The sequence below is a fragment of the Perca fluviatilis genome, chromosome 19, assembly GCF_010015445.1.
Source record: "Perca fluviatilis chromosome 19, GENO_Pfluv_1.0, whole genome shotgun sequence".
Lineage (NCBI taxonomy): Eukaryota > Metazoa > Chordata > Actinopteri > Perciformes > Percidae > Perca > Perca fluviatilis.
Window position 1 is genome coordinate 17,108,719 of NC_053130.1, and position 24,495 is coordinate 17,133,213.

Sequence of the window (24,495 nt, forward strand, 5' to 3'; positions counted from 1 at the left end):
CATTTGTGGCAGGATTTGAAAATGGCTTTTAACTCCCCAATGCAAATTGATATAGATTAAGCAGTTTTGCAAAGATGCATGGTGAAACCACAAATGATATGCAATCAAGCCTCCACTGATTTAATGATGTTGAAAACAAATATGCCAAAATCCAAGAATGGTCAATACATTTTATAGGCAGTGGTTTTTTATTTCTCTTTTTTCTTCAATTTAGAATCTTGTTTTTCCTCCTAAGCAGTCCATTTTTGTACCTCACAGTAACACAAATCATATCATAATCAAATTAATTATTGTTCATTCACGATAAGCATCAGAAAATATTAACTAAGATTTACTTATTGTCTAGTCACTGAATTAAAAATTGAGAGAGATAGCAGGTTTAGCAAATTAATGCAGGGTCATTTGGATTATGAATTCACAATTATTGTATGTATGATCAAGAAAAAGGGACTGTTGCAGACAAATGACGTGGAATGTCTTGGGCTCAAGTTTGCAGAGTCACACTGGTGAGAGGATCTTGCATCCAGGCAGCAGTGATGGGCAAAGCAAGAGAAGGCAATGGGCCCTACAAGACATGGGGGGAAATGGGGATTATTGCAAATTAAGCAATTACAGAGTTTGTTCATTGGATATTTAAAAAATAATAATAATAATTACATAAAACAGAAGACATTCCTTTGTTATACTTGAAAGCATTGGTTATCCAGAATCCTGAGACACTATGTAGTGTGGGTGGGAGACAGCATACTGAATGTGGGTGCAGGGTTTTGTTTTTTTGTTTTGTGCACTACAAACGTATCTCTCCACAGCCAGTATGAAGAGGAGGAATTATTACAGTTTGGCTAAAACTAACGATTATTTTCCATTATCGATTAATATAGCGATTCTTTTCTCAATGAATCGATTAATAGTTCAAATATTGAATTCCCATTATATACCGCAGTCCAAGGTAGCATCTTACAATTTGCTGGAAGGAAAAAGAAAAATATGTCTCATCTTTTAATAGACCTACACTGCAGAACCAATCACTACAAATACATTATGCAGAGCTCTGAGCTTTGTTAAAAGCTTAGGAAATTCTGTTGAAAGTAGTTTCCAGAGATACCAAATATGTCACAGGCAAACATAAATTGATACACATTACAGTACTGTATACCAAGTTAACAATCTCCAATTGACATAAATGTGCTGCCATTTAAAAATACTTAAATTCATTCATTAAATGTAAAACATTGAACAGCTGATATTTGTGTTTTTAAATAACTTTAAGATTTCAGGAGAATGTCATGATTGTTAAGAGTAAACAACAATGACAGTTCATTACATTAGAGCAGTGGTGGAAAAATAAGATAATTTACATAGATAACAATATCACACTCGCAATTACAGCTAAACGTCTTGCATTCACAATTTTTACTTCAGTAAAAGTATTATCAACAAAATGTATTCAAGGTATAAAAGCACTCGAGCCTTGTCAGTGTTTTATTGGACCCTTACTGATGTAACTTTTTGAGCAGCACTTTATATACTTTTGGGTAAAGTTAGTTTAATCTGTAAAAATGCCTCATCTTTTACAAATTTATAAGATATTTGATTTTGTATGCAGAATACTTAAGTTGTGAAGTAGCTTAACTAGTAAATATAGCTGTTAAATATATGTAGTGGAGTAAAAAGTAACACTACAATATTTGTCTCTGAAATGTAACGCTAGTGGAGTAGAATTATTAAGGAACAGAACATGGAAATACTCAAGAATAGTACCTCAAAAATGGATATAGCGACAGTACTGGTGCAAATGTACGTAACGTTACAAAGGCACAGGGCCTACTTTACTGTATAAATTAAAAATGTAACGTTACCTCTGTGCTCAGCGAACGCCGCCGGCTGTTAAGCTTTTAGGAGGTTGGTTGAACGTTTAAAACTTCGAGGTATAAACGACTGGCTGTTGACCATAACTATTAAACATACGTGCATTCATTCCCAATATTTTATAATACCAAAATCCACAACATGACACCGACGTTAAACGTTAATACATCCATGCATAGTTGCCTATAACCCATAGACAGTTAAAGAAATATAAACAGCCATGCTCAGCAACATTGTTCTTCTTCATTGCGCTTCTTTAAAGCTCATTACGGTGGCGAACAGCAAATGGCGCATTACCGCCCTCTAATGATTTGGAGTCTGAACTACTTCTACGAAAATGCTTTCAAAGTCTCTCCCATATACTGTAAGTATTAACAGTCTATGTTCTCTCCCTCGTTTACTAATTCAATATTCCTTCACGATATACCCCTAAAGGGTATACTGGTAATTATTAAATTGAGGTTTGGAACATCATAATTTTCTCATGACCAATGGCAGGTATCAAATAGATTAGACCTCATCCAGAAAAGCAACAAAACTCCAACTTTCCAAATTATGTGTTTTTAGAGGCAGTATAACATAGGGGGGAAATGAAATATATCATAATATACAGAAAGTACCAGAATTAAATGTTCACAAGAGGAAAATGAAACATAAACTTATGGTTATTTAAAAGGTATAGTTGATTTAATATAAATTCTTTTCCACATTATAGTTTTTTCTTTTAGGATTTAATTTCACCCAAATGTATGTTTTTGTCATTTTGCAAAATGTTGCAAATGCAAAACAAAACACTTTCACTTTCACAGTGTTTTTATTCTGCTCATGGACACAGAGAATTTTTTTTTTTTTTAACCACAAATAACATTATCCATGATCAGAAAGAAGCTGGATGAAGACAAAATCTTTTTATCAATCTTTTGTCAACAATTTTCCATCCCCTTTCTCAGATACAACAAACAGAAATAGATAGACTTTTAGTGACTTAACAGTTGATTTTACAAAGTAAGAGAGAGAACAGAAAAGAAAAAAAATCATAATAATAAAAATAATTATTAAAAAGAATTAATTTATCTGGCAACCTTCATATTGTATATATTTTTTATGTCTTATACATTTTCTTGAACTGAAAGATATTGGTATTACCTTTGAAATCATTATCCAATTATCCATATTTTGTGTATATTTTCTGGTAGTACTCTGCTTTTTGCCTTAAACCTTAAATCACCAACAAAGTCTGTAATTCAACAATCTTTAAGTTTCATTAATCCTGATTGGTGTGTTCTCTAAAATCCACTTTATGTAAAATTCGTACTGCTCTTTTACGTAAAATGAACAATGGCTCTATGTTAGTTGCATGTGTTCCCCCACACTGCCACACAGTTACTAAAGTAAGGCAAAATAAGTCAACAGTACAGAATTAACATTGCCTTATAATCTAACACATACTTTGCTTTGTTTAGAACAGAAATATTCTTTGACACCTTTGTTTTTACATGTGCTATATCGTCATCTTCCTAAAATAATGGCAAAAATGATTTGCCTACATTCTCAGTTGAACAGGTCATGTGATTCTACTCCTTTAGTATAATGGATTATGTCAAGCATGTGACTTAAGGCCATTCAGTTTTTTGTGTTTTCTGAAAAACCTGAAAAAATGACTTAAGCCATTATTTTAGGAAGGTGACAATATGGGATTTCCATATCAATTTTTTCATCCATTATAACATCAAAATATCTAAACTCAAACAGTCTTTCAATAGGAGTTCCATCAATCGACAGTGAAACATTTCCATCTTGCTTCTGATTAGAAAGAAACATGAACTTCAGTTCAGTAACTTATTTTCATCAAATCATTTTTTCAGTTTAACCATTTCTTTTTCAATACTTTCTGCTACGGTTTTTAAACTCCTAAACTGAACACATTTGTGTCATCCGCAAATAGCACAAATTGCAATAATTTTGTTCCTCACAAATGTCATTAATGTACAAAATAAATAATTTCGGCCCCAAAACTGAACCTTGAGGGACTCCACATTCAATCTTCCTGCAACCAGATGTATTACCAGCAAACTGTACTTACTGTTGTCTATTCTCTAAGTAACTGCCTAACCACTTTAAAACTACGCCTCTCATCCCCTATATTTGCAATTTAGAAATTAACATTTTGTGATCTATAGCGTCAAAAGCTTTTTTTTTTTATCTATAAATATACCTATCGTATATCTCTTCTTTTAAATTGCAGTTGTAATCTCTTCTATTTTCATTAATGCTAAAGCTGTAGATCGATTTGCTCAGCAATTTTTTTTTTGTTTTTCAAGAAAAGCATCGTTTTTTATTATTAATAGAGTTTGCCAAATTGGGCATAACATTTACAAAATAGGAGTTACATTAATTTTCCACTTCTTTCCTGCTTTATTAAAAAATCTCTGTAAAGTTTATTTTTTATTTTTACAAGCATTTTGTAAGCCCTTTGTTATCCAGGGCGTTTCATTGTAGCTAAGGTTTTGTTTGCATTGTATTATTGGACAATATAAATCATATAGTGCCAAACAGCTCTTTAAAAATGCTTCATAAGCATCATTTACCTCTTCTACAGTACATAAACTTCATTCCACTCTCTTTTTTTTCATCAGTTCTTATTCGTATATATTTATATTGTTTTTCCTTCTTCTTACTCTTTAATTGACAGAAGTTAGATAAACTGGTAAATGATCACTTATGTCATTATCAGCCCGCTTTTAACAAAACTCTCAATAATATTTACAAATATATTATCAATTAATGTTGCACAACTCAAGGTTATTCCACTAGGGGTTTGTAATTTTGGGTACATTCCTCTAATATAAAATTAATCAAAAAATCGGATGTTTTATGTTTAGAATCAAATCAATGTTGGAATCCCCACAAATATTAACCGTTTTACTTTCTTTAAACCCATTCATTAACTTTTTCATGCCGTCTTTAAACGTTTCTAGATTTGTTCCTGGTGTTTTATACACGCAGGTTACAAACAATGTTTTGCAGTTTTTCCATTTCAATCTCAACAGTTATGCAACCCAATAAATCATCAATTACAGTAGTCATATGTTCAACTTGTTTGCATTTCAGATCACTATCCACATACAGAGCCACACCCCCTCCCCTTTTATTAATTCTATTCAGATGATATTGTAACCCTCCAGAAAAACAGATCAAATAATTAATAACACCCAAACATGTCCATTTGTAGAAATTACCTTTTTTTTTTAAGATTATTTTTTTGGGGGGGCTTTTCCCTTTAATATATAGTGACAGTTGATTGACTGGAAAGGAGGAGAGAGACGGGGGACGACACGCAGCAAAGGGCAGCGGGTCAGATTCGAACCCGCGCTGCTGCAGGACTCAGCCAAAACGGGGCAAATTTCTCAAGCTCTTACTGGGTGAGCTAGAGGTTACCCCAGAAATAACCTTTTTTAAACTTGAATTACTTTTCTCTTATTTCTAAATCAAAAATCAAAAGCTGAAAGTTTTAAATTGAAATTAATCAATTTATTTTTATTTAACTAGAATTACTGCCTTACGGTTGTATGCCTCCACCTACCAGTCAATCTGCAGTTTACATCCATGTCTATCCAGACTTGTACGTAGTGAAGATTTTGATGTAATAAAAGCTAATTTGGCAAAACGAATCACTATAAGTGATAGCTATGATTACAGTGAATAATTTCCAGTGAGAAACATGCTGTGTTGACGGAGTTTTTTTTTTTTTTTAAAAGAGGCCTGATCGAGAGCTTTGTCACATGTTGCAACACCAATCACCTGAAGCTCAAGATCAGCAAAACCAATGATCTGATGGTGGACTACAGTAGAAACAGGAGAACCCTGTCCTGGTTGTCATCCAGGGAGAGGAAGTGAAGAAGGTGGACTCAAAAGTACATGGGTTCCAATTTCAAACAAAAACTGGACTGGACTCCCAACACAAAAGCCATCTTCAGCAAGGGACAGAGGAGACTGTTATTCCTAAGGAGACTCAGATCCTTCAGTTTGCGCAACAGACTTCTGCAGATCTTCTATCAGTCTGTAGCAGTGCTCGGTACTTCGCCGTGGTAGCATAGAGGCTTGGACGTCAGCAGGCTCCACAAGCTGTTAAGGAAGGCCAGCTAGGTGATCAAGTTAGAACTGGACATTGAGGAAGCAGTGGTGGTGAGGAGGAAGAGGGATGAAATCAAAGCACTCTTGTATAACCCAATTCAGTATCTGACCAAATAGTCATAATCTCCCCTTCTGTTCCTGAGTCATGACGTTGAATAAGGGTTTTTGCAGAACATTATGATTTCACAGTGAAGTTGACCTTTTGGATACAAAATAATTTCACTCATCACTTCATCCAATTAAGGCATATGTGTTAAAATAGTCATAACTAGCGTATTCATTCTTGAGTTACGGCCAAAATCGTGTTTTGTGAAGTCACAGGGATCTTGACCTTTCACCACCAAATTCTAATCAGTTCATCCTCAAGTGTAAGTTGACATGTGTGGCGAATTTGAAAAAAAAAAATCCCTCAAGGAGTTCCTGAGATATCACTCCCATGAGAATGGGACGGACAGACGGCCAACCCAAAAACATAATTCCTCCAACCACGGCTATCGCTGGCATAGAGGCATAAAACGACAAAATATAAACCACACTGCACTTTTAAAAAGCCTATTTTTTCTTTTGTACAGAACAGTTTAGTGTTGAACAAGCATATTTAAAAATGGCCACATGTTAACAAAAAATCATCACAAAGACAGGGAAATCATTGCAAAGTCAAGCTACTCCTGGTCAAGTATCATGTGTTTTTAGTAAAACGTTATCTGAATCAGACCAGTCTTTATACATTTAAAAGGGGGCTCACTCCATGCCAAAATAACTCCCATTTATTTTTGGTCTGAATCTACACAACACAACACAAATCACTCTCTACTACGACAGCTCCATAAGAGCAAAATGCATCCATCGAATTATGCTTAAAAACAATCTCTTGGACAATGAAGGAATGTAGTGCTGGTTCATCTTTTTCCTATGGCTGGCAAAACCAGTAAAAACACAAAAAACATGTGAAAAACAGAATATCATCACCAAAGGAACAGCTAAAACAACAGAAAGACTTGGATTAAGCTACACATTAGTTGTTGAGTGCACCATTAAATAATCATTATGAAAAGGTATATCTTATTAGGTTTTGCTTCTCGGACATAATTGTCTGGTCACATTTGTCAAACATGTCTACCATGAGTGTTTTGGCACAAAATGTGGCTGTATTATTTGTAGCATATGCGCACTGCATTAAAAAAAAAAAAAAAAAAGAAAAAATTGTATTGTGTGGCCGATTGGCTCAGTTGGTAGAGCGGGCGCACGTATGCAGAGGACCTGTGATGGTTTTCCTGCATGTCTTCCCCCTTCTCCCTCCCATTTCATATCCCAGCTTTCCTATCCAAAAAAGGCAGCAATGCCCCCAAAAAAAATAAGAAAATAAAATTGTACTTGGGCTGTTAGTTTGTGCTGATAAGGAACTGGTAAAATGCAAACCATCATTGCCTAAACCAACTACTGTGTATTATCTGCACTACTAGAAAACTGTTGTACATATTAACTATTAACTACAATAACCATTCATGAAAACACAAACCAGCTGCTTTTTTCTCTTAGGGTGTTTCCATAAAGCATCTTCACCCCATCTTAGGGAACGTCACACCTGAGGCACCTAAGCACATCCTTCAGAATCAGAGACTGCATTCAAGCTTGTCCAGTCAAAAGGAAATTACGGCAAATACAGAAATGTGTACAAGGATTTGTCCAAGATTTCACTTCTTCTTGACCCAGAATATAATAACCTCGACAGCAGCCGTGTGCTCACACAACATATCTGCCAACACCAACTTCTAAAATTAATATTAAAATAAAAAAAATAAAAAAAGTACAAAAGTACTTGTGGAGAGGTACAAAAACCTCTCCACAAACCACACACTACCCACACTCCTAATAGGCTACTCCTGCAGCTATTGGCTATATTGGCTTTGCTCGTTTGGATATCATTAGATGCTAATTTTTATGCTGTATATCAAACCGCAGCTGGGCTCCCCTTGTCCCATATATCTGACATGCTTAGTGTGCATGATGCTGAGCAATGGGCAAATATTGCCCTTTAAAATGAAAAAAGGTCCAAAGTGAAACGAAAACCCATCCTGTTTCAAGATAGTTGTGTGGCTCAATAAAGCTGCAGCAGAGCAAATATTAAATAGTCTGCTATTTTAAGATGGTCTCTTAACACAATCTAACACAGAAACAGAATAGGATTTAAAAACGGGATCTAATGTGTGATACTTGCCTGGACAAATGACTAGTAGAAAGATATTACTTAGGAGTGTAAGTCGTGCTGTGGCACAACGAGGAGTGACATAAAAGATTGGAAAACAGGATTGTTGGCAGTTATGCTAGGTAAAGCCACGCTGCCCCAGCTGGAGGACGGTGAGGGGAAACCCTGGTTTGTACACAACTCCGTCTTCAGTCAGAAGTCCATTAGAACCACTATGTGTTCCTACAGGGTATTATTCTCCGGGGAGAAGAGAGCTGCCAGGCCCAGTGCTTCACTGTTCGGTAGCAGATCCTTGTCTGGCTTTGGCTTTTTAAAGAGCGATGGAAGATTCCGGATATGAACCTCCTTCCTGAACTGCTGGCACAGAGCTTTCTGTTGGCAGGGAACAGAGAGAGGAGAGGTTAAACAGAGCTAGACGAGATCTACCAGAAAGAATTTCATTAGATTGTCCAGCCCTGTTGAGCTGCTGCACAGTTTTTGCTGCAGAGCACAGGAGATTTACAGCACAGCCAGAATCACACTGCGGAGTAATGACTTGCACTGTTTGGCCAGTGTTTCTGGTCCCTTCTGATGAGCGGCATACAGTGGGACATAATAGAGAAGCACTGCTCTCTAGTGGCTAAATGTGGCATTACCCCAACAGTTCCTGCAATGAGCTTCTTGAACTGGTCTTTCCTCTTCTTGTCTCCAACCTTCGGGGCATTGGGGTCCATGAGCCTGTGATCATACTGGTCCAGAGCCTCCACACCGATGTTTGGGATCTGGGTCATCACTGCTTTCAGCTCAATGTAGCGAGGACGCTAAGACAGATTAACAGAAATTTCAAAGATTTGGGAATTAACTTAAGAGGAAACTTCTATATCATACCTCTTTAAAAAAAATAAATAAATAAAAAAAAAAAAAAAACACTACTGTACTATATGACTCTAGAGCTGAAACATTTAGTCGATCGAAAGCAAATGAAACTACTTTGATAACAATCGTTTGGAGTTATTTTTCATGCAAAAATCTCAACTATTCACCGATTCAAGCTTCCCAAATATGAGGAGTTTCTGCTTTTCTTTGTCATTTATGATAGTAAACAAAACATATTTGGGTTTTGGACTGTAAGTTAGATAAAACATGCAATTCAAAGATGTCAACTCTGTCATTTTTTGCTATTCCTGACATCTTATAGATGAAACAATCAAAACAACAAATAACAGGCAGGTTAATTGATAATGAAAATAATGGTAAGTTGCAGTCCTAGGTGTCTTCTTTAATTCTTAGAGGGAAAAAAAATGACTCAAGAAAAGGCAGAAAGAAAGAGGAGATATGGTTGAGATGGTTGCCTTTAGCCTCACCAGGTTTTCATAGATGAGCATGGCCAGCTGAGAGAGGGCAGAGTTGCAGACCTCATGCTGCCCGTGAACCTGAAGGCCCCGAAGAACACTGGTATAGAACCACGTCACCGCCTCAGGAAGAAGATTACCCCCTACGACCTGAAGAGAGGCAGAGTGAATGTGGGAGGAAAGCTTTGGAAATATGTAGTAAGAAACTTTTTACAGCCAGGCAATGTGTGAATTGAAATATTCAATTAATTAAAAAAGGCAAAAGGCAAAAATACTACATTTAAGAGGGATACAAATAAATGAATGGTCAGAAAGGTGGCAAAGGTTTAAATAAAAATTCATGACAAGTATTTTCTTGTGTATCCAACGCCCAAGTAACTTATTAGTGCTGTAGACTTCCATTACAGCAAATCTTTTATTTTGAATTTCTTTTCTACAAAAAGAGGTAAAAACAAATGCACTATTCGTCTGAGAAACATTTGCTAAAACCTACAGTGCCCAGCAGTTTCAGATTCAAAAGAAGTATATACTTGCGTCCCATTTCTAAAAGTTAAGTTATCAGTAGGAAGGAATGAGCTTGTTGCTGAGAACCACAGACAGGGTAAGGAAGTCAAAAAGTTTTGAGAGACTGGTTCTGGTTCATTTGTTGACAGTAACATATATAATAGGAATATGGCCATCCTTATATTTTAAAAGAAAAGTGTGACTAGGATTAAAAAAAAATAATAATAAAAAGAAAAGAGCCAGGCTTCTATTAAACGTTTGTTGTATTGAATGTGCTACCTGCCGCAAAAGTGTCCAGCAGACCATGGAGGCAGTGCGGTGACAGTTGGTGGTGTCCTTCCACGACAGAGAGGTGAAGGAGAGGGTCAACAGGGTCATGTAGATGTTCTGGGCAAAGAACAAGAGACAATGAGTTTATATACGGCATTTTAGGAGTGATCATGCCGTCCTCTGAATGTTATGCGTCTTAGGCGGACCTCGTGTTTCATCAGGCATTTTCCCAGCTCAGTCAGCTCCTCTGTGGGCTGGGCAGGAGACGCCGTCTGCACTAAATCCATCATCATGTCTTCCTCTACAAGAGCACATTTCAGCAAAGTGATGAGACCCTTGTCAGAATAAAAAACAACCGTCTTCATGTCTTGTTCTGCTTTGTCATTAAGATTGTGGACCTTTTTCTTGTTGATTTTTCTAAGTATGTATTGTACATATTAAAAAAATCTAAATAAAATCTTATACAAAAAATAAATAAAATTTGACTTACCATCTACTTCCTCCTTATTTGCTGCTGGTTCAGGCCCTTTTTTGGAAATACAGCTCACAGCTACAAGAGAGGGAAGAAGAAAAGTATTATGGCCCCACAATAAAGCGACTCCTCAGTTTACACTCAGCCTGAAGAGTAAAAGCTGATCAGGCAGTTGTGTGCAATATCCTGAAACTCCCACAGCTATATTTTTTTAGTACCTTCTCAATACACAACATCACCCTCATAGCTATCAATGTCTTGGCTATTTTTGTTTGGTAGTGCAGTGGCGGTAAATGATTTTAAACCCAGGCAGCAGGTTGTTAGTCATCCAAGACACGTCCTATTGGAAGGAACACAGTCTCATCTATCACAATATGTAGAGTCCCAGCTTTATCCAAGAACTATGGCTGATATTTGCAGTTTCCTGATGCGTTCTGAAACCGTTTGTAGCTTGTGTACCTGGCACAAACAACCTTACCACATGACTAAAGTGCATTAGCAGTGTTAAAAGGAACACGGCGACTTATTGGGACTTTAGCTTATTCACCGTATCCCCCAGAGTTAGATAAGTCCATACATACCCTTCTCATCTCCGTGAGTATCATAACTCTGTCCGACGCACCCACCGCTAGCCTAGCTTAGCACAGATGCTGGAGGTAACCGGCTCCAACTAGCCTACTGCTCCCAAATATTCCTAGCTCCTATTTACATGTTGTGATTTGTATAGTCACAGAGTGTACAAATAACAAGGTCTCATGAGACACAGCCGTCTTCTAACCGTATACATACTGGGAACTAATTCTCAGAAGGCGAAGCACTGCTACTTGGGCGGAGTGATTAGCGCAACACCTAAAAAGCACCGTTGTTATGCTCTGCTCCTCACCACGGGGCTTCTTAGGTGCTGCGAGCAAATCACTCTGCCCAAGTAGCATAAGTCCTAAGCTAGGCTAGCGGTGGGTGCGTCAGACAGAGTTACAACACACACAGCGATGAGAAGGGTATGTATGGACTTATCTAACTCTGGGGGAGATGGTGAATAAGCTGAAGTCCCAATAAGTCAGCGTGTTCCTTTTTAAGGAATAAGCCCAGAGCTTCACGGCAGGTTTAGACAGGGACATTATATTGCTATCATAAACCATCACTGTCATAAAAAAAAATCTTTTGCAATAAGTATTTTATTTTTAATCAATACTTATGCCAACAAAACGCAAAGTGGCTCGTGCATTGCACTGAATTAATAAACTTCTTTCACTCTTAAAATTCCAGTTTATGTCAAAATAATCTGTTTATAGCAACATAAAATCATTTTCAGGTAATACATTATCATTAAGTGAAGTGTGCATCTCTCTGACGTTTTACCACGCCTTTAAACATTGTCAGGTTACAATTTCCTTTAGTTTCTTTGTAACACAACCAATGTTTGCTATACTTGTATGGAAATGGGAGAAGTTACTAGAGATTCTGAAACTTACCGAGAAGATCCAGCACCTCCCTGGTGAGCAGGCGAACCAGCTGCTCCTCAAACATCTCCTGCGTCACCTGGCTCTCCTGACACACCGCCTCCTCCTCGTCCTCCCCACTAAAAACACAACAAACAGGTTACCAGTTTGATATCAGCTTGAGAGTCAAATAATTAAATATATGGTATATTCAATAGACGTCAGCGTGATTTCAGAAAAGCTCTTAGCTATGCTCGTTTTGAACTGCATAACGATTCAAAGAAACTGTGTTTCATAGACCTTTACTTTTACATTAAAATGTTTTGTTGTTCTGCGGTTAAACAAAATACTGGAGTCATAGTGTAAAGCTATAAAATCGATTAGTTGTCAACTATTAAATTAATCTCCACCTATTTTGATGACCAATTAATTCTCTTTCCCTTCTTCACTCCTTGAGGATAGTAAACTGAATAGCTCGGAGGGGGCTTTGGAAAACACTAAAAAACATTTTTCACCATTTTATAGACCAAAGAATTTAATGATTGAGAAAATAATAGAAAATAATCTGTAAATTGCAGCCCTATTATAGTGTGAATTGTGATTTGTATTTGAGATACCTTCATGTTTAACTTTAGTGCTCAATATGTTCAATTAAGCCTCCATTGTGACTTAAACATAGCCATCCCAACTGAGGACCTACAGTAAGGGAACTGTTATTTTAAAAAGTACATCATTTCCAGCTTCCTGATATATACACAAAAGCATTATGCAACAACTTACTTGACAGAAGTCCTCTGGTTGATGACCTGCCACTTGGCATTGAGTCTCTGTAGTATGAAACAGAAGCAAGACCATGAGAATGATGAGATTACTGAGAATTGTTACAGAATGGGAAGTGTGGAGATCTGACCTGCAGCATGTAGGCGAACAGAGGTCCCAGCAGGGGGCAGAGTAGACTGTTGTAGTACTCCTGAGGACACGACACCACCAACTGCCTCAGAAACACCCGTACACTTGTTAAGGAAATTCCACTGTTAACATAAAGCAATAGCTCAGCTTTGGTCACGTAGAGTATTATCCATCTAAAATGGGTGGAGGGAAAAGAATGTTTCCATGTATTTCAAACCACTGACTAAAGCAAATAAGGATATGAATCATAGGGCGAAGTCTGTGGTCAGGCACATGGTCGAGGGAGACAAAAGCAGAGCCAGATATTTCTTCTGCCAACCTCTCAATGGTGTAGAATTCCTGCTGCAGAGACAGACCCGCGTTCCCCAGGACATGGAAGCTACAGAGGTAAAGAGAGCAGAGAAAGAGGTATTATTTAGACCGCAACAGGATGTGAGATCTATAAAATACAAAAAGGAAAGGTTTGGGGGAAATTCTCACCAGTTGTCATACAATGTGGTGAAAAATCCCTGCATTCGCTCCAGGTTGGTTCTATACACAGGAGAGTCATAAATATCCAGAAGATGCTGAGAGAGACCTGGAGAAAGCACATATTGAGAAGGTTTAACCACAATCTTATCTGATGGCGGCTCACTAATGGGCACAAAGCATGTGTGCAGAGAGCTCCTCTTACCAAGAACCACATTTTTCTCTGTATCCATCACTTCATGGGCCCTGGAGAAAGTCGCACTCAGACGAGTCATGTTCTCTGGCATGTACAAGCTGTTGTGAGTCCTGCAGTGAGGAGGTATTATTGAGACACTATTAGACATACAGGGCTAGATTTATCAAGCCGTTTGTGCCCGTTTCCAGGCGCTAATTGGTCGCAAAGACGGACGTAACCGATGCGGGCTATTTACAAACAGGGCGCACTTGGGTAAAATCGCAGATTACCTGCCACATGAGCGAGAAGAGACAAGTTGCGCTTTCAATATGCGTTCGTGGGAGGGTCGTGGGGAAAGTGGGAGTTCCACCCAAAAGGTGGGAGGATAAGCGCCAAAGTGCCCCTAATTATATATTCCGTGGTATTTACAAAGATTGTCAGTAAGAGCGCCTCTATTCTGCGGGGAAATTCTCCGCCTCTTAAAAGCAGGTCTAAACCAGCCGCAATCGAGTTTCCTCGTAGACCTTTATGCCGCTGGTGAAATGGCAACAGTAATTTGAGCAAGACGAAGACATAGGCGAGGCTGAAAATATTTTTAAACACAAGAATCACACTTTGTCAGTGAACACAACATCATTTAGCGTTACGGATCAAGCAGCCATGCAATATTAGAGTTACTGGAAGAAATCAAAGAAAGAAATTGAATCTCCCACTCAGCGTTCACATCCCATTCCAGCAGTTGTTAAACTCCTCCCTACATTACAAATATTGGCATCAGGATCATTTCAAACAGTCATTGCATCAGCAGTGGGAATATCGCAGTCTGCACTCAGCCATATCATAGCACAAGTACCGCTTTGCTACAGCGCAATTTACGGTATAGTGGGCGGAGAAAGACGCCGATTGCCTGATGGGTGTCAGGGTTGATAAATACTACGCAAAATGTGGAAGCATAGCGTGCGCTATTACCGAACTCGCATAAACGGACGCAGCGCAAACTGCGCTAGTGTTAGTAAATCTAGCCCACAGTACTGATAACCCTTTTACACCAATGACCACTGATTAAAGTCAGACCCATTTCTATAACATGTGTAATGGGCAAAAAAAGAAAAAGTGGTTGGCGTGGTTGTTCACACATTACACCATGCCATAACAATAGCATGTGTTAATGGCCTGATATGGCTGGACACAAGTTGTTGGGATAAAAAGTAGTAATGCAAAAGGTACAGTGTCAACCAACAGGCGTACCTGATTAGAGCCAGCAGGTTGGGCAGCAAGACCAGAAACTGGGCAGTGCAGGGGTTTCTGTAGATGGGAGCTCCTGCAGGAGTGTAGCCCATCACAAAGCCACCAGCCTTGGCTTCCTCCAGGTCTGCAGGCCAGCGTGCCCGCTTCACCACCCCCAACATGGCATATAAGCAGAAGCTCAACTAGAGGAAAGTAAAAAAAAAGAAGAGATAAACAGTTAAATAATTGTAACAACATTATAGCTGACTGCACACAATTTGTAGCCATGATAGCGACATGGCTCGAAGGATGACAAGGCGCTTTGTTGATCAGTCCACCACTTGGACCAGACTGAAATATCTCAACCACTATTCAACGGATTGCCATGACATTTTGTGCATTCGTTCATGTCCCCTCTCATGTCATCATCAGGTTTAAATCTTAATTGGTCCAATAATGTGATTAATGACCAAATACACACAAAACTGACATTCACATCTGCCACAGCTGCTCTTCCCGTTTAGTGCTAATAAGCAAATGTTAGCATGCTACCACACAAAACTTAGATGGTGAATATTTTCATTGTGAACATATTAGCATGCTTGTGGCAATACAGTCTCACTGAGCTCCTAGCATGGCTGTAGAGTCCTAGTCTTGTTTATTAATTACAACAGTTATTACAGTTATTCTCTGCTTATGTGGCAAAAACAACTTTACAGGATTGTCTTTATTGGATAGGATTGGTCACACTGACCTAATAGTTGACAAACAGAAATAAGCTCCATAAGTGACTCCGGACTTGTGCTCACCTAATGCTTTGAAAACTTTAAATATCTCTGCCGTATTTTAAGTTGAGTAATTATTCATCATTCTGTATCCTGCAGTGTTAAAACATGTCAAGTCTGGAGCACTCAGTGGCTAACTTGTGTTTAATTTTTTAGGTCTCGCTTTGCCAGACCTTCCTCCACAACGCTGCAGAGGAGTGTCTGGCTAGTCCACACAGCATTCCGGGATGGGAGACAAAGGTGCTCTGGTTTATTGGCATTTCTTTAAACCAATTAAAATCACCATGGGCGGCGCTAAGCGCTGCACGGAGCCCCGGTGCTGCTGGAAAATAGCCTCGGGAAGGAACTTGTGGAACGTGTGTATGTTCAAAAGTTGTTTTAGTCGTGCAACAGAAAACTCAGATTGGACAGATAGTCTAGCTAGCTGTCTGGGTTTACTCTGCAAAGATCTGAGGAGCAGTGAAGCATAATCTTCAGAAATCCATCGGAGTTTAGAATTCCAACACAAAGGAAGCGTTAGGTAACGGAAATCTGGTCGGAAAAAAAGGACATACGGCGGAATTTCCGGCGGCACCGGTGCAAGCCTGGAAGTGGACAACATTTTTTCCAACTGCCATGTCTTCTACATTAGTGTGAAGGAGGCAAGTCTACATTGATTTCAACTGTCTAGAACCTCTCTAAAAACCCAGTAACAGAAATACGACAGTCCTTAGAGATCACATACTAACTCCGTCCACACTTACCCGCCCCCTATTAAGGGCCGCTGTGTCTGTATCTTTACTTTGCTCAGTGACAACCTGATCAGCTCCAACAAAGGACAGGAACATAGCAGGGTCCCACAGCACACTGAAACACAGGGAAGCCAAAACAGTCAATTATCGGTCATGACATTTAAACACGTCGTAAACAATTTGAGGGAAATAGAGAGAAATCAAAACGCACTGCCTCATCTCATCCGAGGTCCATTCTGCAACCACTAAAGCCATCAGTTCATCTAGAAAAGCCTTCTGCTTTGCAAAGTCTTTGAACTGGTTACTGATGAGCACCAGAGCTTCCATCAGTGAACATTTCTCCATGTTAGTGAGCATGGCGTCCCCTGAGAACATCTTCTTTACGTGATTGTAAAACATGTCGAAACAAGGCTGCAGAGGAAAAAATGAATTATTTCAAAATCAAACTTTACTCATGCTTGTGCACTTCAGGTACACCTTTTGTGCATAAATACTATCCACTGAAAGAAAGTTTAATCTATGGCATGCTATTTTACTTTAACTGGTATACATGGATATTTACCAAGATGAACTGTGGGTAATCCCGGCATATTTTGATGATGGAAGAACAGGCGTGCCTCCTCACGTTCTTTACAGCTCGGGTTCGAGGTGCCTGAAGATGTCAGTTGGAGAACATATTTTTTTGGTCTTGGATGTAAAGGATGAAGGAAAAGTGACAATATTTGGTTGTGTGAAGACAACTCACCTTACTTTCCTGACCAACCTCAAATGTGATGGCTTTAAACAGCTGTAGAGACATTATAAAAAAAAATACTGTAAGGACAATGTTATTAATACGTGTTATTAACAGAGACAAAGTGCATTTTAAAATGTGTTTCTTCCAGCAACATAATACTTTTGGAAAACTGATATTTTCAAAAAACAGACAAACTGCAATTGCAAAAAGAAGTAATTCCAGACAGTTCCCTTATGATTTGACCATAATTTTATTGCCACCATCAGACACAAAAAAAAAAAAAAAAGAAAAAAAAAAAAAATCAAGAGAGATTTTATGCACACCAAACTCAAATATCTTCCACAAGTACCTACCCAAATCACCACATATTACAATCATAAAACCACCTAATATTTACATTATCCATTTCTATATACAATAGACTTTGCTGACCTTGTAGAGGACCGGTGGCAGGAAGTGCGGCCTTAGTGTGACAAATGGGAAGAGGGCAGAGACGTTGGTGAGCACACAGGACAAGATGAGCGGATCATTGGTGTCGTAGTTCAGCACAGCCTGCAGCAGCTCCATGCTCTGATCTATGGGCAACTTCTACACAGTAAGAGGAAAAAGGGAGGGGGGGAGGGGGGGCAAACCTTCACATCATTATAATCAACTTTATTTCTCAGAAACAACTGTGTTCTGGTTACTTGAAATTATTCCTGCTACCTCCTCTTCTACATTTTTGAAGATCTGTGCGACCATACATTCCATGAAGACGGTCATTGCATCCCACTGGACCACTGACGGAGACAGGAGGGAGCACAGGCCCTCAGCAGTCTTAGCTAGTGAGGTGCAGAGAGACAAGTTCATCACCATCAACATGCAAATTATACTTTGGAGTGTTTGTCGCTTAGTGTAACAAAAGGCAATCAATCAATCAAATCAATCCAACCCCAATAAAAACTCTTCGGATCTACACGATTCACATGGATGACATTTTCCCATTCAAAAATGGCGATTTTCGCCGAAAAGCGACTAGTTTGCAGGTATGTAAATTAACCAAACCCACCACAACAATCCTTCCCAACATGTGTCAAGAATTAGGACCAACACTTACATGTGGTAGCCCCAGTATCAATAGGGCTGGCGATCTGATACTGTAACCATTCTGCTGCTATCTGGAAAGCCTCCAGAGGGACAATGCGACATGCAATCCTCACCACCTCTCCCTGCTGTGCTCGGAAAGCTGTTGAGCATGAACATACACTGTAAAAAGCATCAAGGGATGAAAGAAAGAGTACCAATCGTAAGTGAGGTAAAGCTGAATCCGTAATACTTACAATGAAAGAAAGAATTAAAGTCCTCGTCGCTGTCAAAGTCCACACGCGAGTACTCGCAGCTTGGGTTATCAGCTCTAGATGGAAATCCAGTCTGGAGAGAAAGACAAAACTTTTACACCCGTTTGGCTTCCATGTACCCTAGGAATGGTAGCACAGACATCAGTGTCTCACCTTGAGTAGGTTGGTCATACACGCTCTGAGGAATTTGATGGCCTTATCCACAACAACCACATCCTTTGACAGAGTCTCATGTCTGAACAAAGCTCCCCAAGTAGCCAGAGTGGACGACTTTAAAAACTGCAGAAAAAGAAAAAAAAAAATAAGAATCACAAGAAAGCTCAAACACAGCTGAATGATTCATATTCTACTCATTAAAATGCAGTATTTAACAAAGGATTTAGAGGTGAAAGTCCACCAAAACAGTATTGTTATCTCACCTGACTGGAATGTGTAGTGAAGGCTAAAAAGGCTTCCATGTACTTGCTGAGATTTGCAGGTACATCGACCTCTACATCTGAACCCTGTGGAGAGAAGACATAAGATGTGTGCGTGAACCACGCCAAGATAAAAGACCATGTGAACCCGGGAATTAATGTGTGGCCAAATTAAGGCAAACTCACCACCAACGAGCAGAGCTGTCCTCCCAGAGCACACAGGACCTGACACAGCCTCTTCAGGAAGATGTAACGCCGCTCCACCACCTCCACTGCTCTAAAGGTTTATACACACGACTATAAGTTACAGCCAGTTGACTGAATAAACTTACTTATACATGTTTTTATGACTGTTTTACATCTCTTTGTGCTCTACAGTAGACAGATGTGTCATATTACTTACTGTGATTCAGAGGATTTCTTACATATTGCAAGTCCATCGGCTGACCTGCAACCAGACACAAACCGTTCAATAACAGTGACAATGGTAGGTTGAAGTCTGTAAACAGAGATGATGGAGAGAGCGCAGTTGTACTCACTGGGCTGCAGAAAGGATGTAGTGGATGGCCACATCATCAAACAGCAGCATGAATGGCTTCCTATCCTCCAGCTTGCCCTACGGCAGAATGACACAATTGATCACACATGGCTTTTGTTTATTTAATGTAAACTTTCTAGGCTGTAACTAGGCATACTGTATCAGGACTCTCTGATCTATGGTTCTATAATAATGATGATGAAGTGCCCTTGAGCAAGGCCCTTAACCCCCAACTGCTCCAGTGGAGCTGCTCAGTGGCCAGCAGATCAGACTGTGGTTGTACCGGGCAGCTTCCTGGTATGAATGTGTAACTGTGTGAGTGTGACAGGTCATCGCTGCAAATTAGAATTTGTTCTCAATCAACTTACCTGGATAAATAAAGGTTAAATAAAAAAAATAAGGCATATCTTCAAATCTGAAAAATTGGTGTGACTGTCATCCACACCTTTCAGTTCAGGAAATATGAGCCAAAATAAGTGTATTATAAATAGCCACATGGCAGTGCTATTGTTCTGAATCTGCACAACTTCTTTCCATAACCCATGGTCCAACTGTCCCAACAAATCCAAATCACATCTGATCCCAAGATCCTTTTTTAAAAAGATATTAGTAGTAACCATTACACACAGAGCAAAAAAAAATGGACTGAAAGAATAATCTCTTTACAGCTAGCATTATGGCTTAACCATGGCCTTTCAACGCAGTGTTTTCCCTGCGACTCACCTTCCGGCTGATAGCGATGAGCAGACACTCTGCTGCCTCCAGCTGCAGCTCCGGTTCGCTCAGCAGCAAACACAACATCTCCAGCAGATGACAGTTTCCACAGGTAATGTGCACCAGAGACACCCAGTCTATGTAGCCTGCAAGCGTGTTCAGTGTAGCCACAGCAACTCGACAGTGAGCTCTGGCCTGTGAATGGAAAAAGAAAGCATGAAAAGGGGTACGTGAGGGAAAAGAGAAGAGTGTGACACAGAAACTGAAACAAAACTAACGAAAAACTAACGAAACTAATCAAGTTCATGAGACGTTTATTTCAGAGCAGAGAAGCAGTGCTGCTTCCTCACCTGCAGTTCATGTCCAAGTGACCCTTTCTGGATTAAAGAAAAACACAAATCAGACAAATATAGTCACTTTACTGTTTAATGTTAGCAACATAAACAACAATGTATTAATAGATAAGAACCATGATAATACAGAGAAATTAATCCTAATGCTACTTATTTCTAAAATATAAAAGTTAAGACCCCACTGACCAGTTTACGGTAGTCCTCGACATTAACATGCAGAATGGCGATCATGAAGCTGAAGATGTTTTCCATGTTTTGGGTGAGTGTCTGCTGGATGTCTCTGCGTCGCTGGGTGGGCAGCGTCTGGAAGGTGATCACATCCTCTGCCAGCCTCAACAGGATCAACATAACCAGCTCTGTCTGTGCCTCCTATGAAAAGGCACAAGTGAATTTTTGTTTTTACTTTATTTACTTGGGGTTGACTAAAAAGTCAATAGGATCAAAGGGCTGCATCTTTTGGCCAAGAATACAGATAAAATAATCAAGCAGAAAAGAGGTTGTCTAGGTTCATAGTTACTGAAAAATGATGTTATCTCCCAGTAGCAAAGTTGGCATGATGACATCACATGAAAAAGACCATGACTAGCCTTATCCTTGACTAGTACTTATTTGCATGTGAGTTACTACATAATTGTATTCAAATGTCATGCAAGCTGGCAAAGGAAACGATTGATATGCGATCACATACGGTTTCCTGCACTACATAAGTTACTCACCCCATGGCTGGTGAGAGCCTCCATCTCTTTCAGCATATCTGGCCAATGTTGAGGCCATTCTCTCTTTATCATTTCCACAATGATTCTTGACAGGGCATCTTTGATGTGGCTCTCCTCCTCCAGGATAGCATGAGTACCCTGATAAGAACCAAACCAGGTAAAGTGTCTACTACTGTGACAGAGTTAAGAGACAGAATTTAAGTTCAATTTTAATCCCAAGACAGATGGCTATGTTACCAACAGCCTATTACTATCACACTTACAGTTGATAACAGCTGCATGGCACACTCCTTCAACTGAACTTTCTCTTGTTGTTGCATGTTGTTCCATCGAAACCTATAAGAAAAATAAGTTTCCTTTTAAATGGCAAACTTTTCTCATGTAATTATTTGTTATACTTAATTTCTGTGTTAAACTCACTTGATGACGTGCTCCAGAATTTGCAAACCAAAGTGTCTCACTACAGCTGTCTGGGCTTTGTCGGCCAGTTGTAAGCCACATGGGACACAGAAGGTGCTCGTCTCTTTAAACTCTTCGCAAAACTGTAGTGAAAAATGAAGCTTGTTATATTACACACACCAAACTTAATATTGTCGTAACGGTTATACATGTCATGTGTCAGTGTTGGGAGGCTAACGTACAGCAACAGCTGCCTTAGCAAAATTACAATAAATATACTGAATAAACAGTGGATGGCATAACGTGTTAACTGTTAACGTTACCGGCTAGCTCGCAAAGCATCTGACCGTCATCATTGCAAATTTTACTAACGTTAAAAAAAAACGTTAGCAGTAAACGAACTGCATGAGCAATGCTGTTACCACTAATCCTAAAAACATTACCCTTTATTCAGCTATCGGGGCAACAGGTTACTTGATTAGCTATACTTTCACAACAGCAACAATATTTCAAAAGCTCAGCTAGCTAGCAGCTAGCTAGCAACCCATAACGATGCTACCTTTAGGGCCTCCAGTCGGTAAATTTGGTCTGTTTCTGGATCCATCATCACATTCACAGCTTTAATAAGCTGATCACACATGGCGGCCACCTGGTCAGCCATGACTTCAGGTAGCGTCTTGGCACACTGTTAAGGGGAAAGCGAGGAGCTCCCTTATGCAAAACACCTGCACGAGCTGCGTAACCTCTGCCTCAGGGAGGTACCAACGTTCATAATGTGCTGCCTGTGCGTTTGAACCTTTGGCTCGCCGTTGAATGGGAATTCTGGGAGTTGTAGTAGAAGCGCCAATTTCCTTTAAAGATCGTCTCTGTACCGAAAGAGAAATCACTCCTGAATTCAAAATAAAAGACATGCCTGACAGCCCCAAGAATTCGTCTTATTTCATAAGACATGAAATTAATGACCACAACAAATTATTCAATATATTGTGAAAATATTTAATAAAGGATTTAAGCACAAGGTATGCATGTTGTTTCATCATTTTCTTTATATAAATTACATTTCATTATAGATTTTTTTTCTACTGTGCCATGTCAAAATGTCTACTGTGAAAAAGATCTATTTCCAAACAACACATTAAATTAGAACCCTACTGCAGCATACATTTCAAATGTGAGACATTTTCTGCTTTCATCAATTAATCGATCAATGGAGAAAAATGCAGCAGATGAATCCATAATAAGCATGAGCTCCACTTAAACCAACTACAACCAACAGTAAAATCCTGTTTTTATGAATGAAGACATTGATTTTAGCGAATAAAATACTTAAAACACTACCCAGTGTACCTTTAACGCATGAATAATAATAATAATAATAATAGTAGTAATGATAATAATAATAATAATCTAATGATATATTATATAATAGTGTAATAATCATACTTTAAGTAGGCTACATTCTCCTTAATATGCATACATATTTATTTTCAATTCAGGACTTTTACAGTGTGGTATTAGTACTTCCTCCAGCATTGACTACTGACTACATGCCATAACTTCAACCACTTCAACTTTGGTTTTCAACTTGTCAAATGCGAGCAGAGTGAGACCTCTTACTTTTCTCCGATTTAACGCAGGTTAGTTGATCTCTACTTTTAAGTTTCATTTGCTGCTAAGAATTTTGTTATCTAACTGGATTATGTCGAACTGTAGTAAACTTTAGTGAATTATTATTATTTATTTCTTACAAGTGAATGTAAGGGATACCGCTGTATGATTTCACCGGACACGTCTAGCCGTTGGGGGTGTTTTCTGTTCCAAAACGAGGCGGAGCTTGAATTCCAAACTGGATTGAGTTCCTCCCGATACGTCATTCTGGGATAGGCTGCGAGCAATCGAGCAACGCTGTCAGTCAACAGGGTTTCGGGTTGGTTACCTAGGCATTCTCGGGTAAGCAAAACCTTGAAAATATCAAATAATCCACGCATAGGTTTATAATTAGTTGTGTCTGTAGTTTACTCACAAAACATGAGGGCTTTAAGTAGTGTCTTTTCAAAGTTCTAAGCGATGCTCACACAACTACAAGGAAACTTTTGTCGTGAAGGCCTTGTTATTTGTTGCAACAGGTCCTAGACACGGGATTAACACACAATTAACATTTGTGTATTTTTGTTTTTTTTGGACACTTTGGTTGGATTTATGAAATAACGAGGTGCTGTTTTTTTTTTTTTTATGCAGAACGGGACCCCCAAGCAGGAGAAAGTAGCCTTGCCCATCGCGGGTTTAGGCTCTGGGATTAAAGTGCTCGCCAGTCCCACAGCTTTCGTCGAAACTGCCAGTAGGGATTCATGCTGTGTTGGTTAGCTAAATGCGGTACGAAGCTAAAATGATGCCGGTGAGTTCATGTTTTATTTACTTGACTACAAGTTTCAACGTTGTCCTGTAGCTTAATATTTCTGTTTCGACATTATATCACCGCACTAACCCCGCATTGTTCCAACTGTGAATTACCTGGACATTTAAATTGACGTGGCAAGTTGATGCGGTTGCTACTTTGTGTCAGAAGCTACCATGGCAGCACGAGCTTCTGTTGTGAAGTTTATTAGCTGTGACAGTGTTGTTGTGTGTGATCGGTGCATGTCGTTAGGAGCTATGTCATTTATTTGCTTTCTGTGATATTATTCCACTCATGTACGGTTCGCGTCAAAATGGTTTGTTATATGTATCTCTATCCAGTCTTGGGACAGATGACTTTTACCTGATAGT

The 24,495-nt window shown here is 39.0% G+C and overlaps 2 protein-coding genes and 1 long non-coding RNA gene across 4 annotated transcripts in view; 1 reads left to right on the top strand and 2 right to left on the bottom strand.

Moving 5' to 3' along the window:
* Positions 1–104: 104 nt before the first annotated feature.
* Positions 105–2,133, bottom strand: LOC120548114. Its single transcript, XR_005637141.1, has 2 exons — positions 1,860–2,133; positions 105–565 (listed from the first exon to the last, which is right to left on the bottom strand). It is a non-coding gene; the product is annotated as an uncharacterized LOC120548114 (long non-coding RNA).
* Positions 2,134–6,539: 4,406 nt separating this feature from the next.
* Positions 6,540–22,517, bottom strand: LOC120548157 (exportin-5). Its single transcript, XM_039784216.1, has 33 exons — positions 22,289–22,517; positions 21,751–21,872; positions 21,594–21,666; positions 21,331–21,468; positions 20,801–20,983; positions 20,612–20,638; positions 20,271–20,456; positions 19,549–19,625; positions 19,413–19,457; positions 19,196–19,286; positions 19,013–19,096; positions 18,747–18,872; positions 18,576–18,666; positions 18,353–18,481; positions 17,962–18,077; positions 17,689–17,844; positions 17,266–17,307; positions 17,083–17,172; positions 16,732–16,931; positions 16,533–16,635; positions 15,026–15,207; positions 13,808–13,908; positions 13,615–13,711; positions 13,377–13,513; positions 13,136–13,233; positions 13,006–13,052; positions 12,259–12,365; positions 10,805–10,864; positions 10,521–10,615; positions 10,324–10,431; positions 9,553–9,690; positions 8,845–9,009; positions 6,540–8,581 (listed from the first exon to the last, which is right to left on the bottom strand). The coding sequence occupies exons 1-33, from the start codon at positions 22,388–22,390 to the stop codon at positions 8,432–8,434; spliced, it is 3,666 nt and encodes a 1,221-aa protein (XP_039640150.1). The 5' UTR covers positions 22,391–22,517; the 3' UTR covers positions 6,540–8,431.
* Positions 22,518–23,559: 1,042 nt separating this feature from the next.
* tp53bp2a (tumor protein p53 binding protein, 2a) overlaps positions 23,560–24,495 on the top strand; it is a 32,554-nt gene continuing 31,618 nt past the window's right edge. For both annotated transcript variants that reach the window (XM_039783815.1, XM_039783816.1), the window contains exons 1-2: positions 23,560–23,679; positions 23,968–24,124. In XM_039783815.1, coding sequence (XP_039639749.1) covers positions 24,098–24,124 — 27 coding nt within the window. In that variant the 5' untranslated portion in view covers positions 23,560–23,679; positions 23,968–24,097. The remainder of the gene's footprint in view (positions 23,680–23,967; positions 24,125–24,495) is intronic.

What these genes read in the sequence shown, in the direction of transcription:
- LOC120548157 (XM_039784216.1), bottom strand. Translation starts at nt 22,390, where the DNA reads ATGGCTGACCAGGTGGCCGCCATGTGTGATCAGCTTATTAAAGCTGTG. An exon ending in ATTCTGGAGCACGTCATCAA is followed by an intron (nt 21,667 to 21,750) that starts GTGAGTTTAACA and finishes TTTTTCTTATAG; the next exon opens with GTTTCGATGGAACAACATGC. An exon ending in TCACTACACATTCCAGTCAG is followed by an intron (nt 18,873 to 19,012) that starts GTGAGATAACAA and finishes CTTTTTCTGCAG; the next exon opens with TTTTTAAAGTCGTCCACTCT.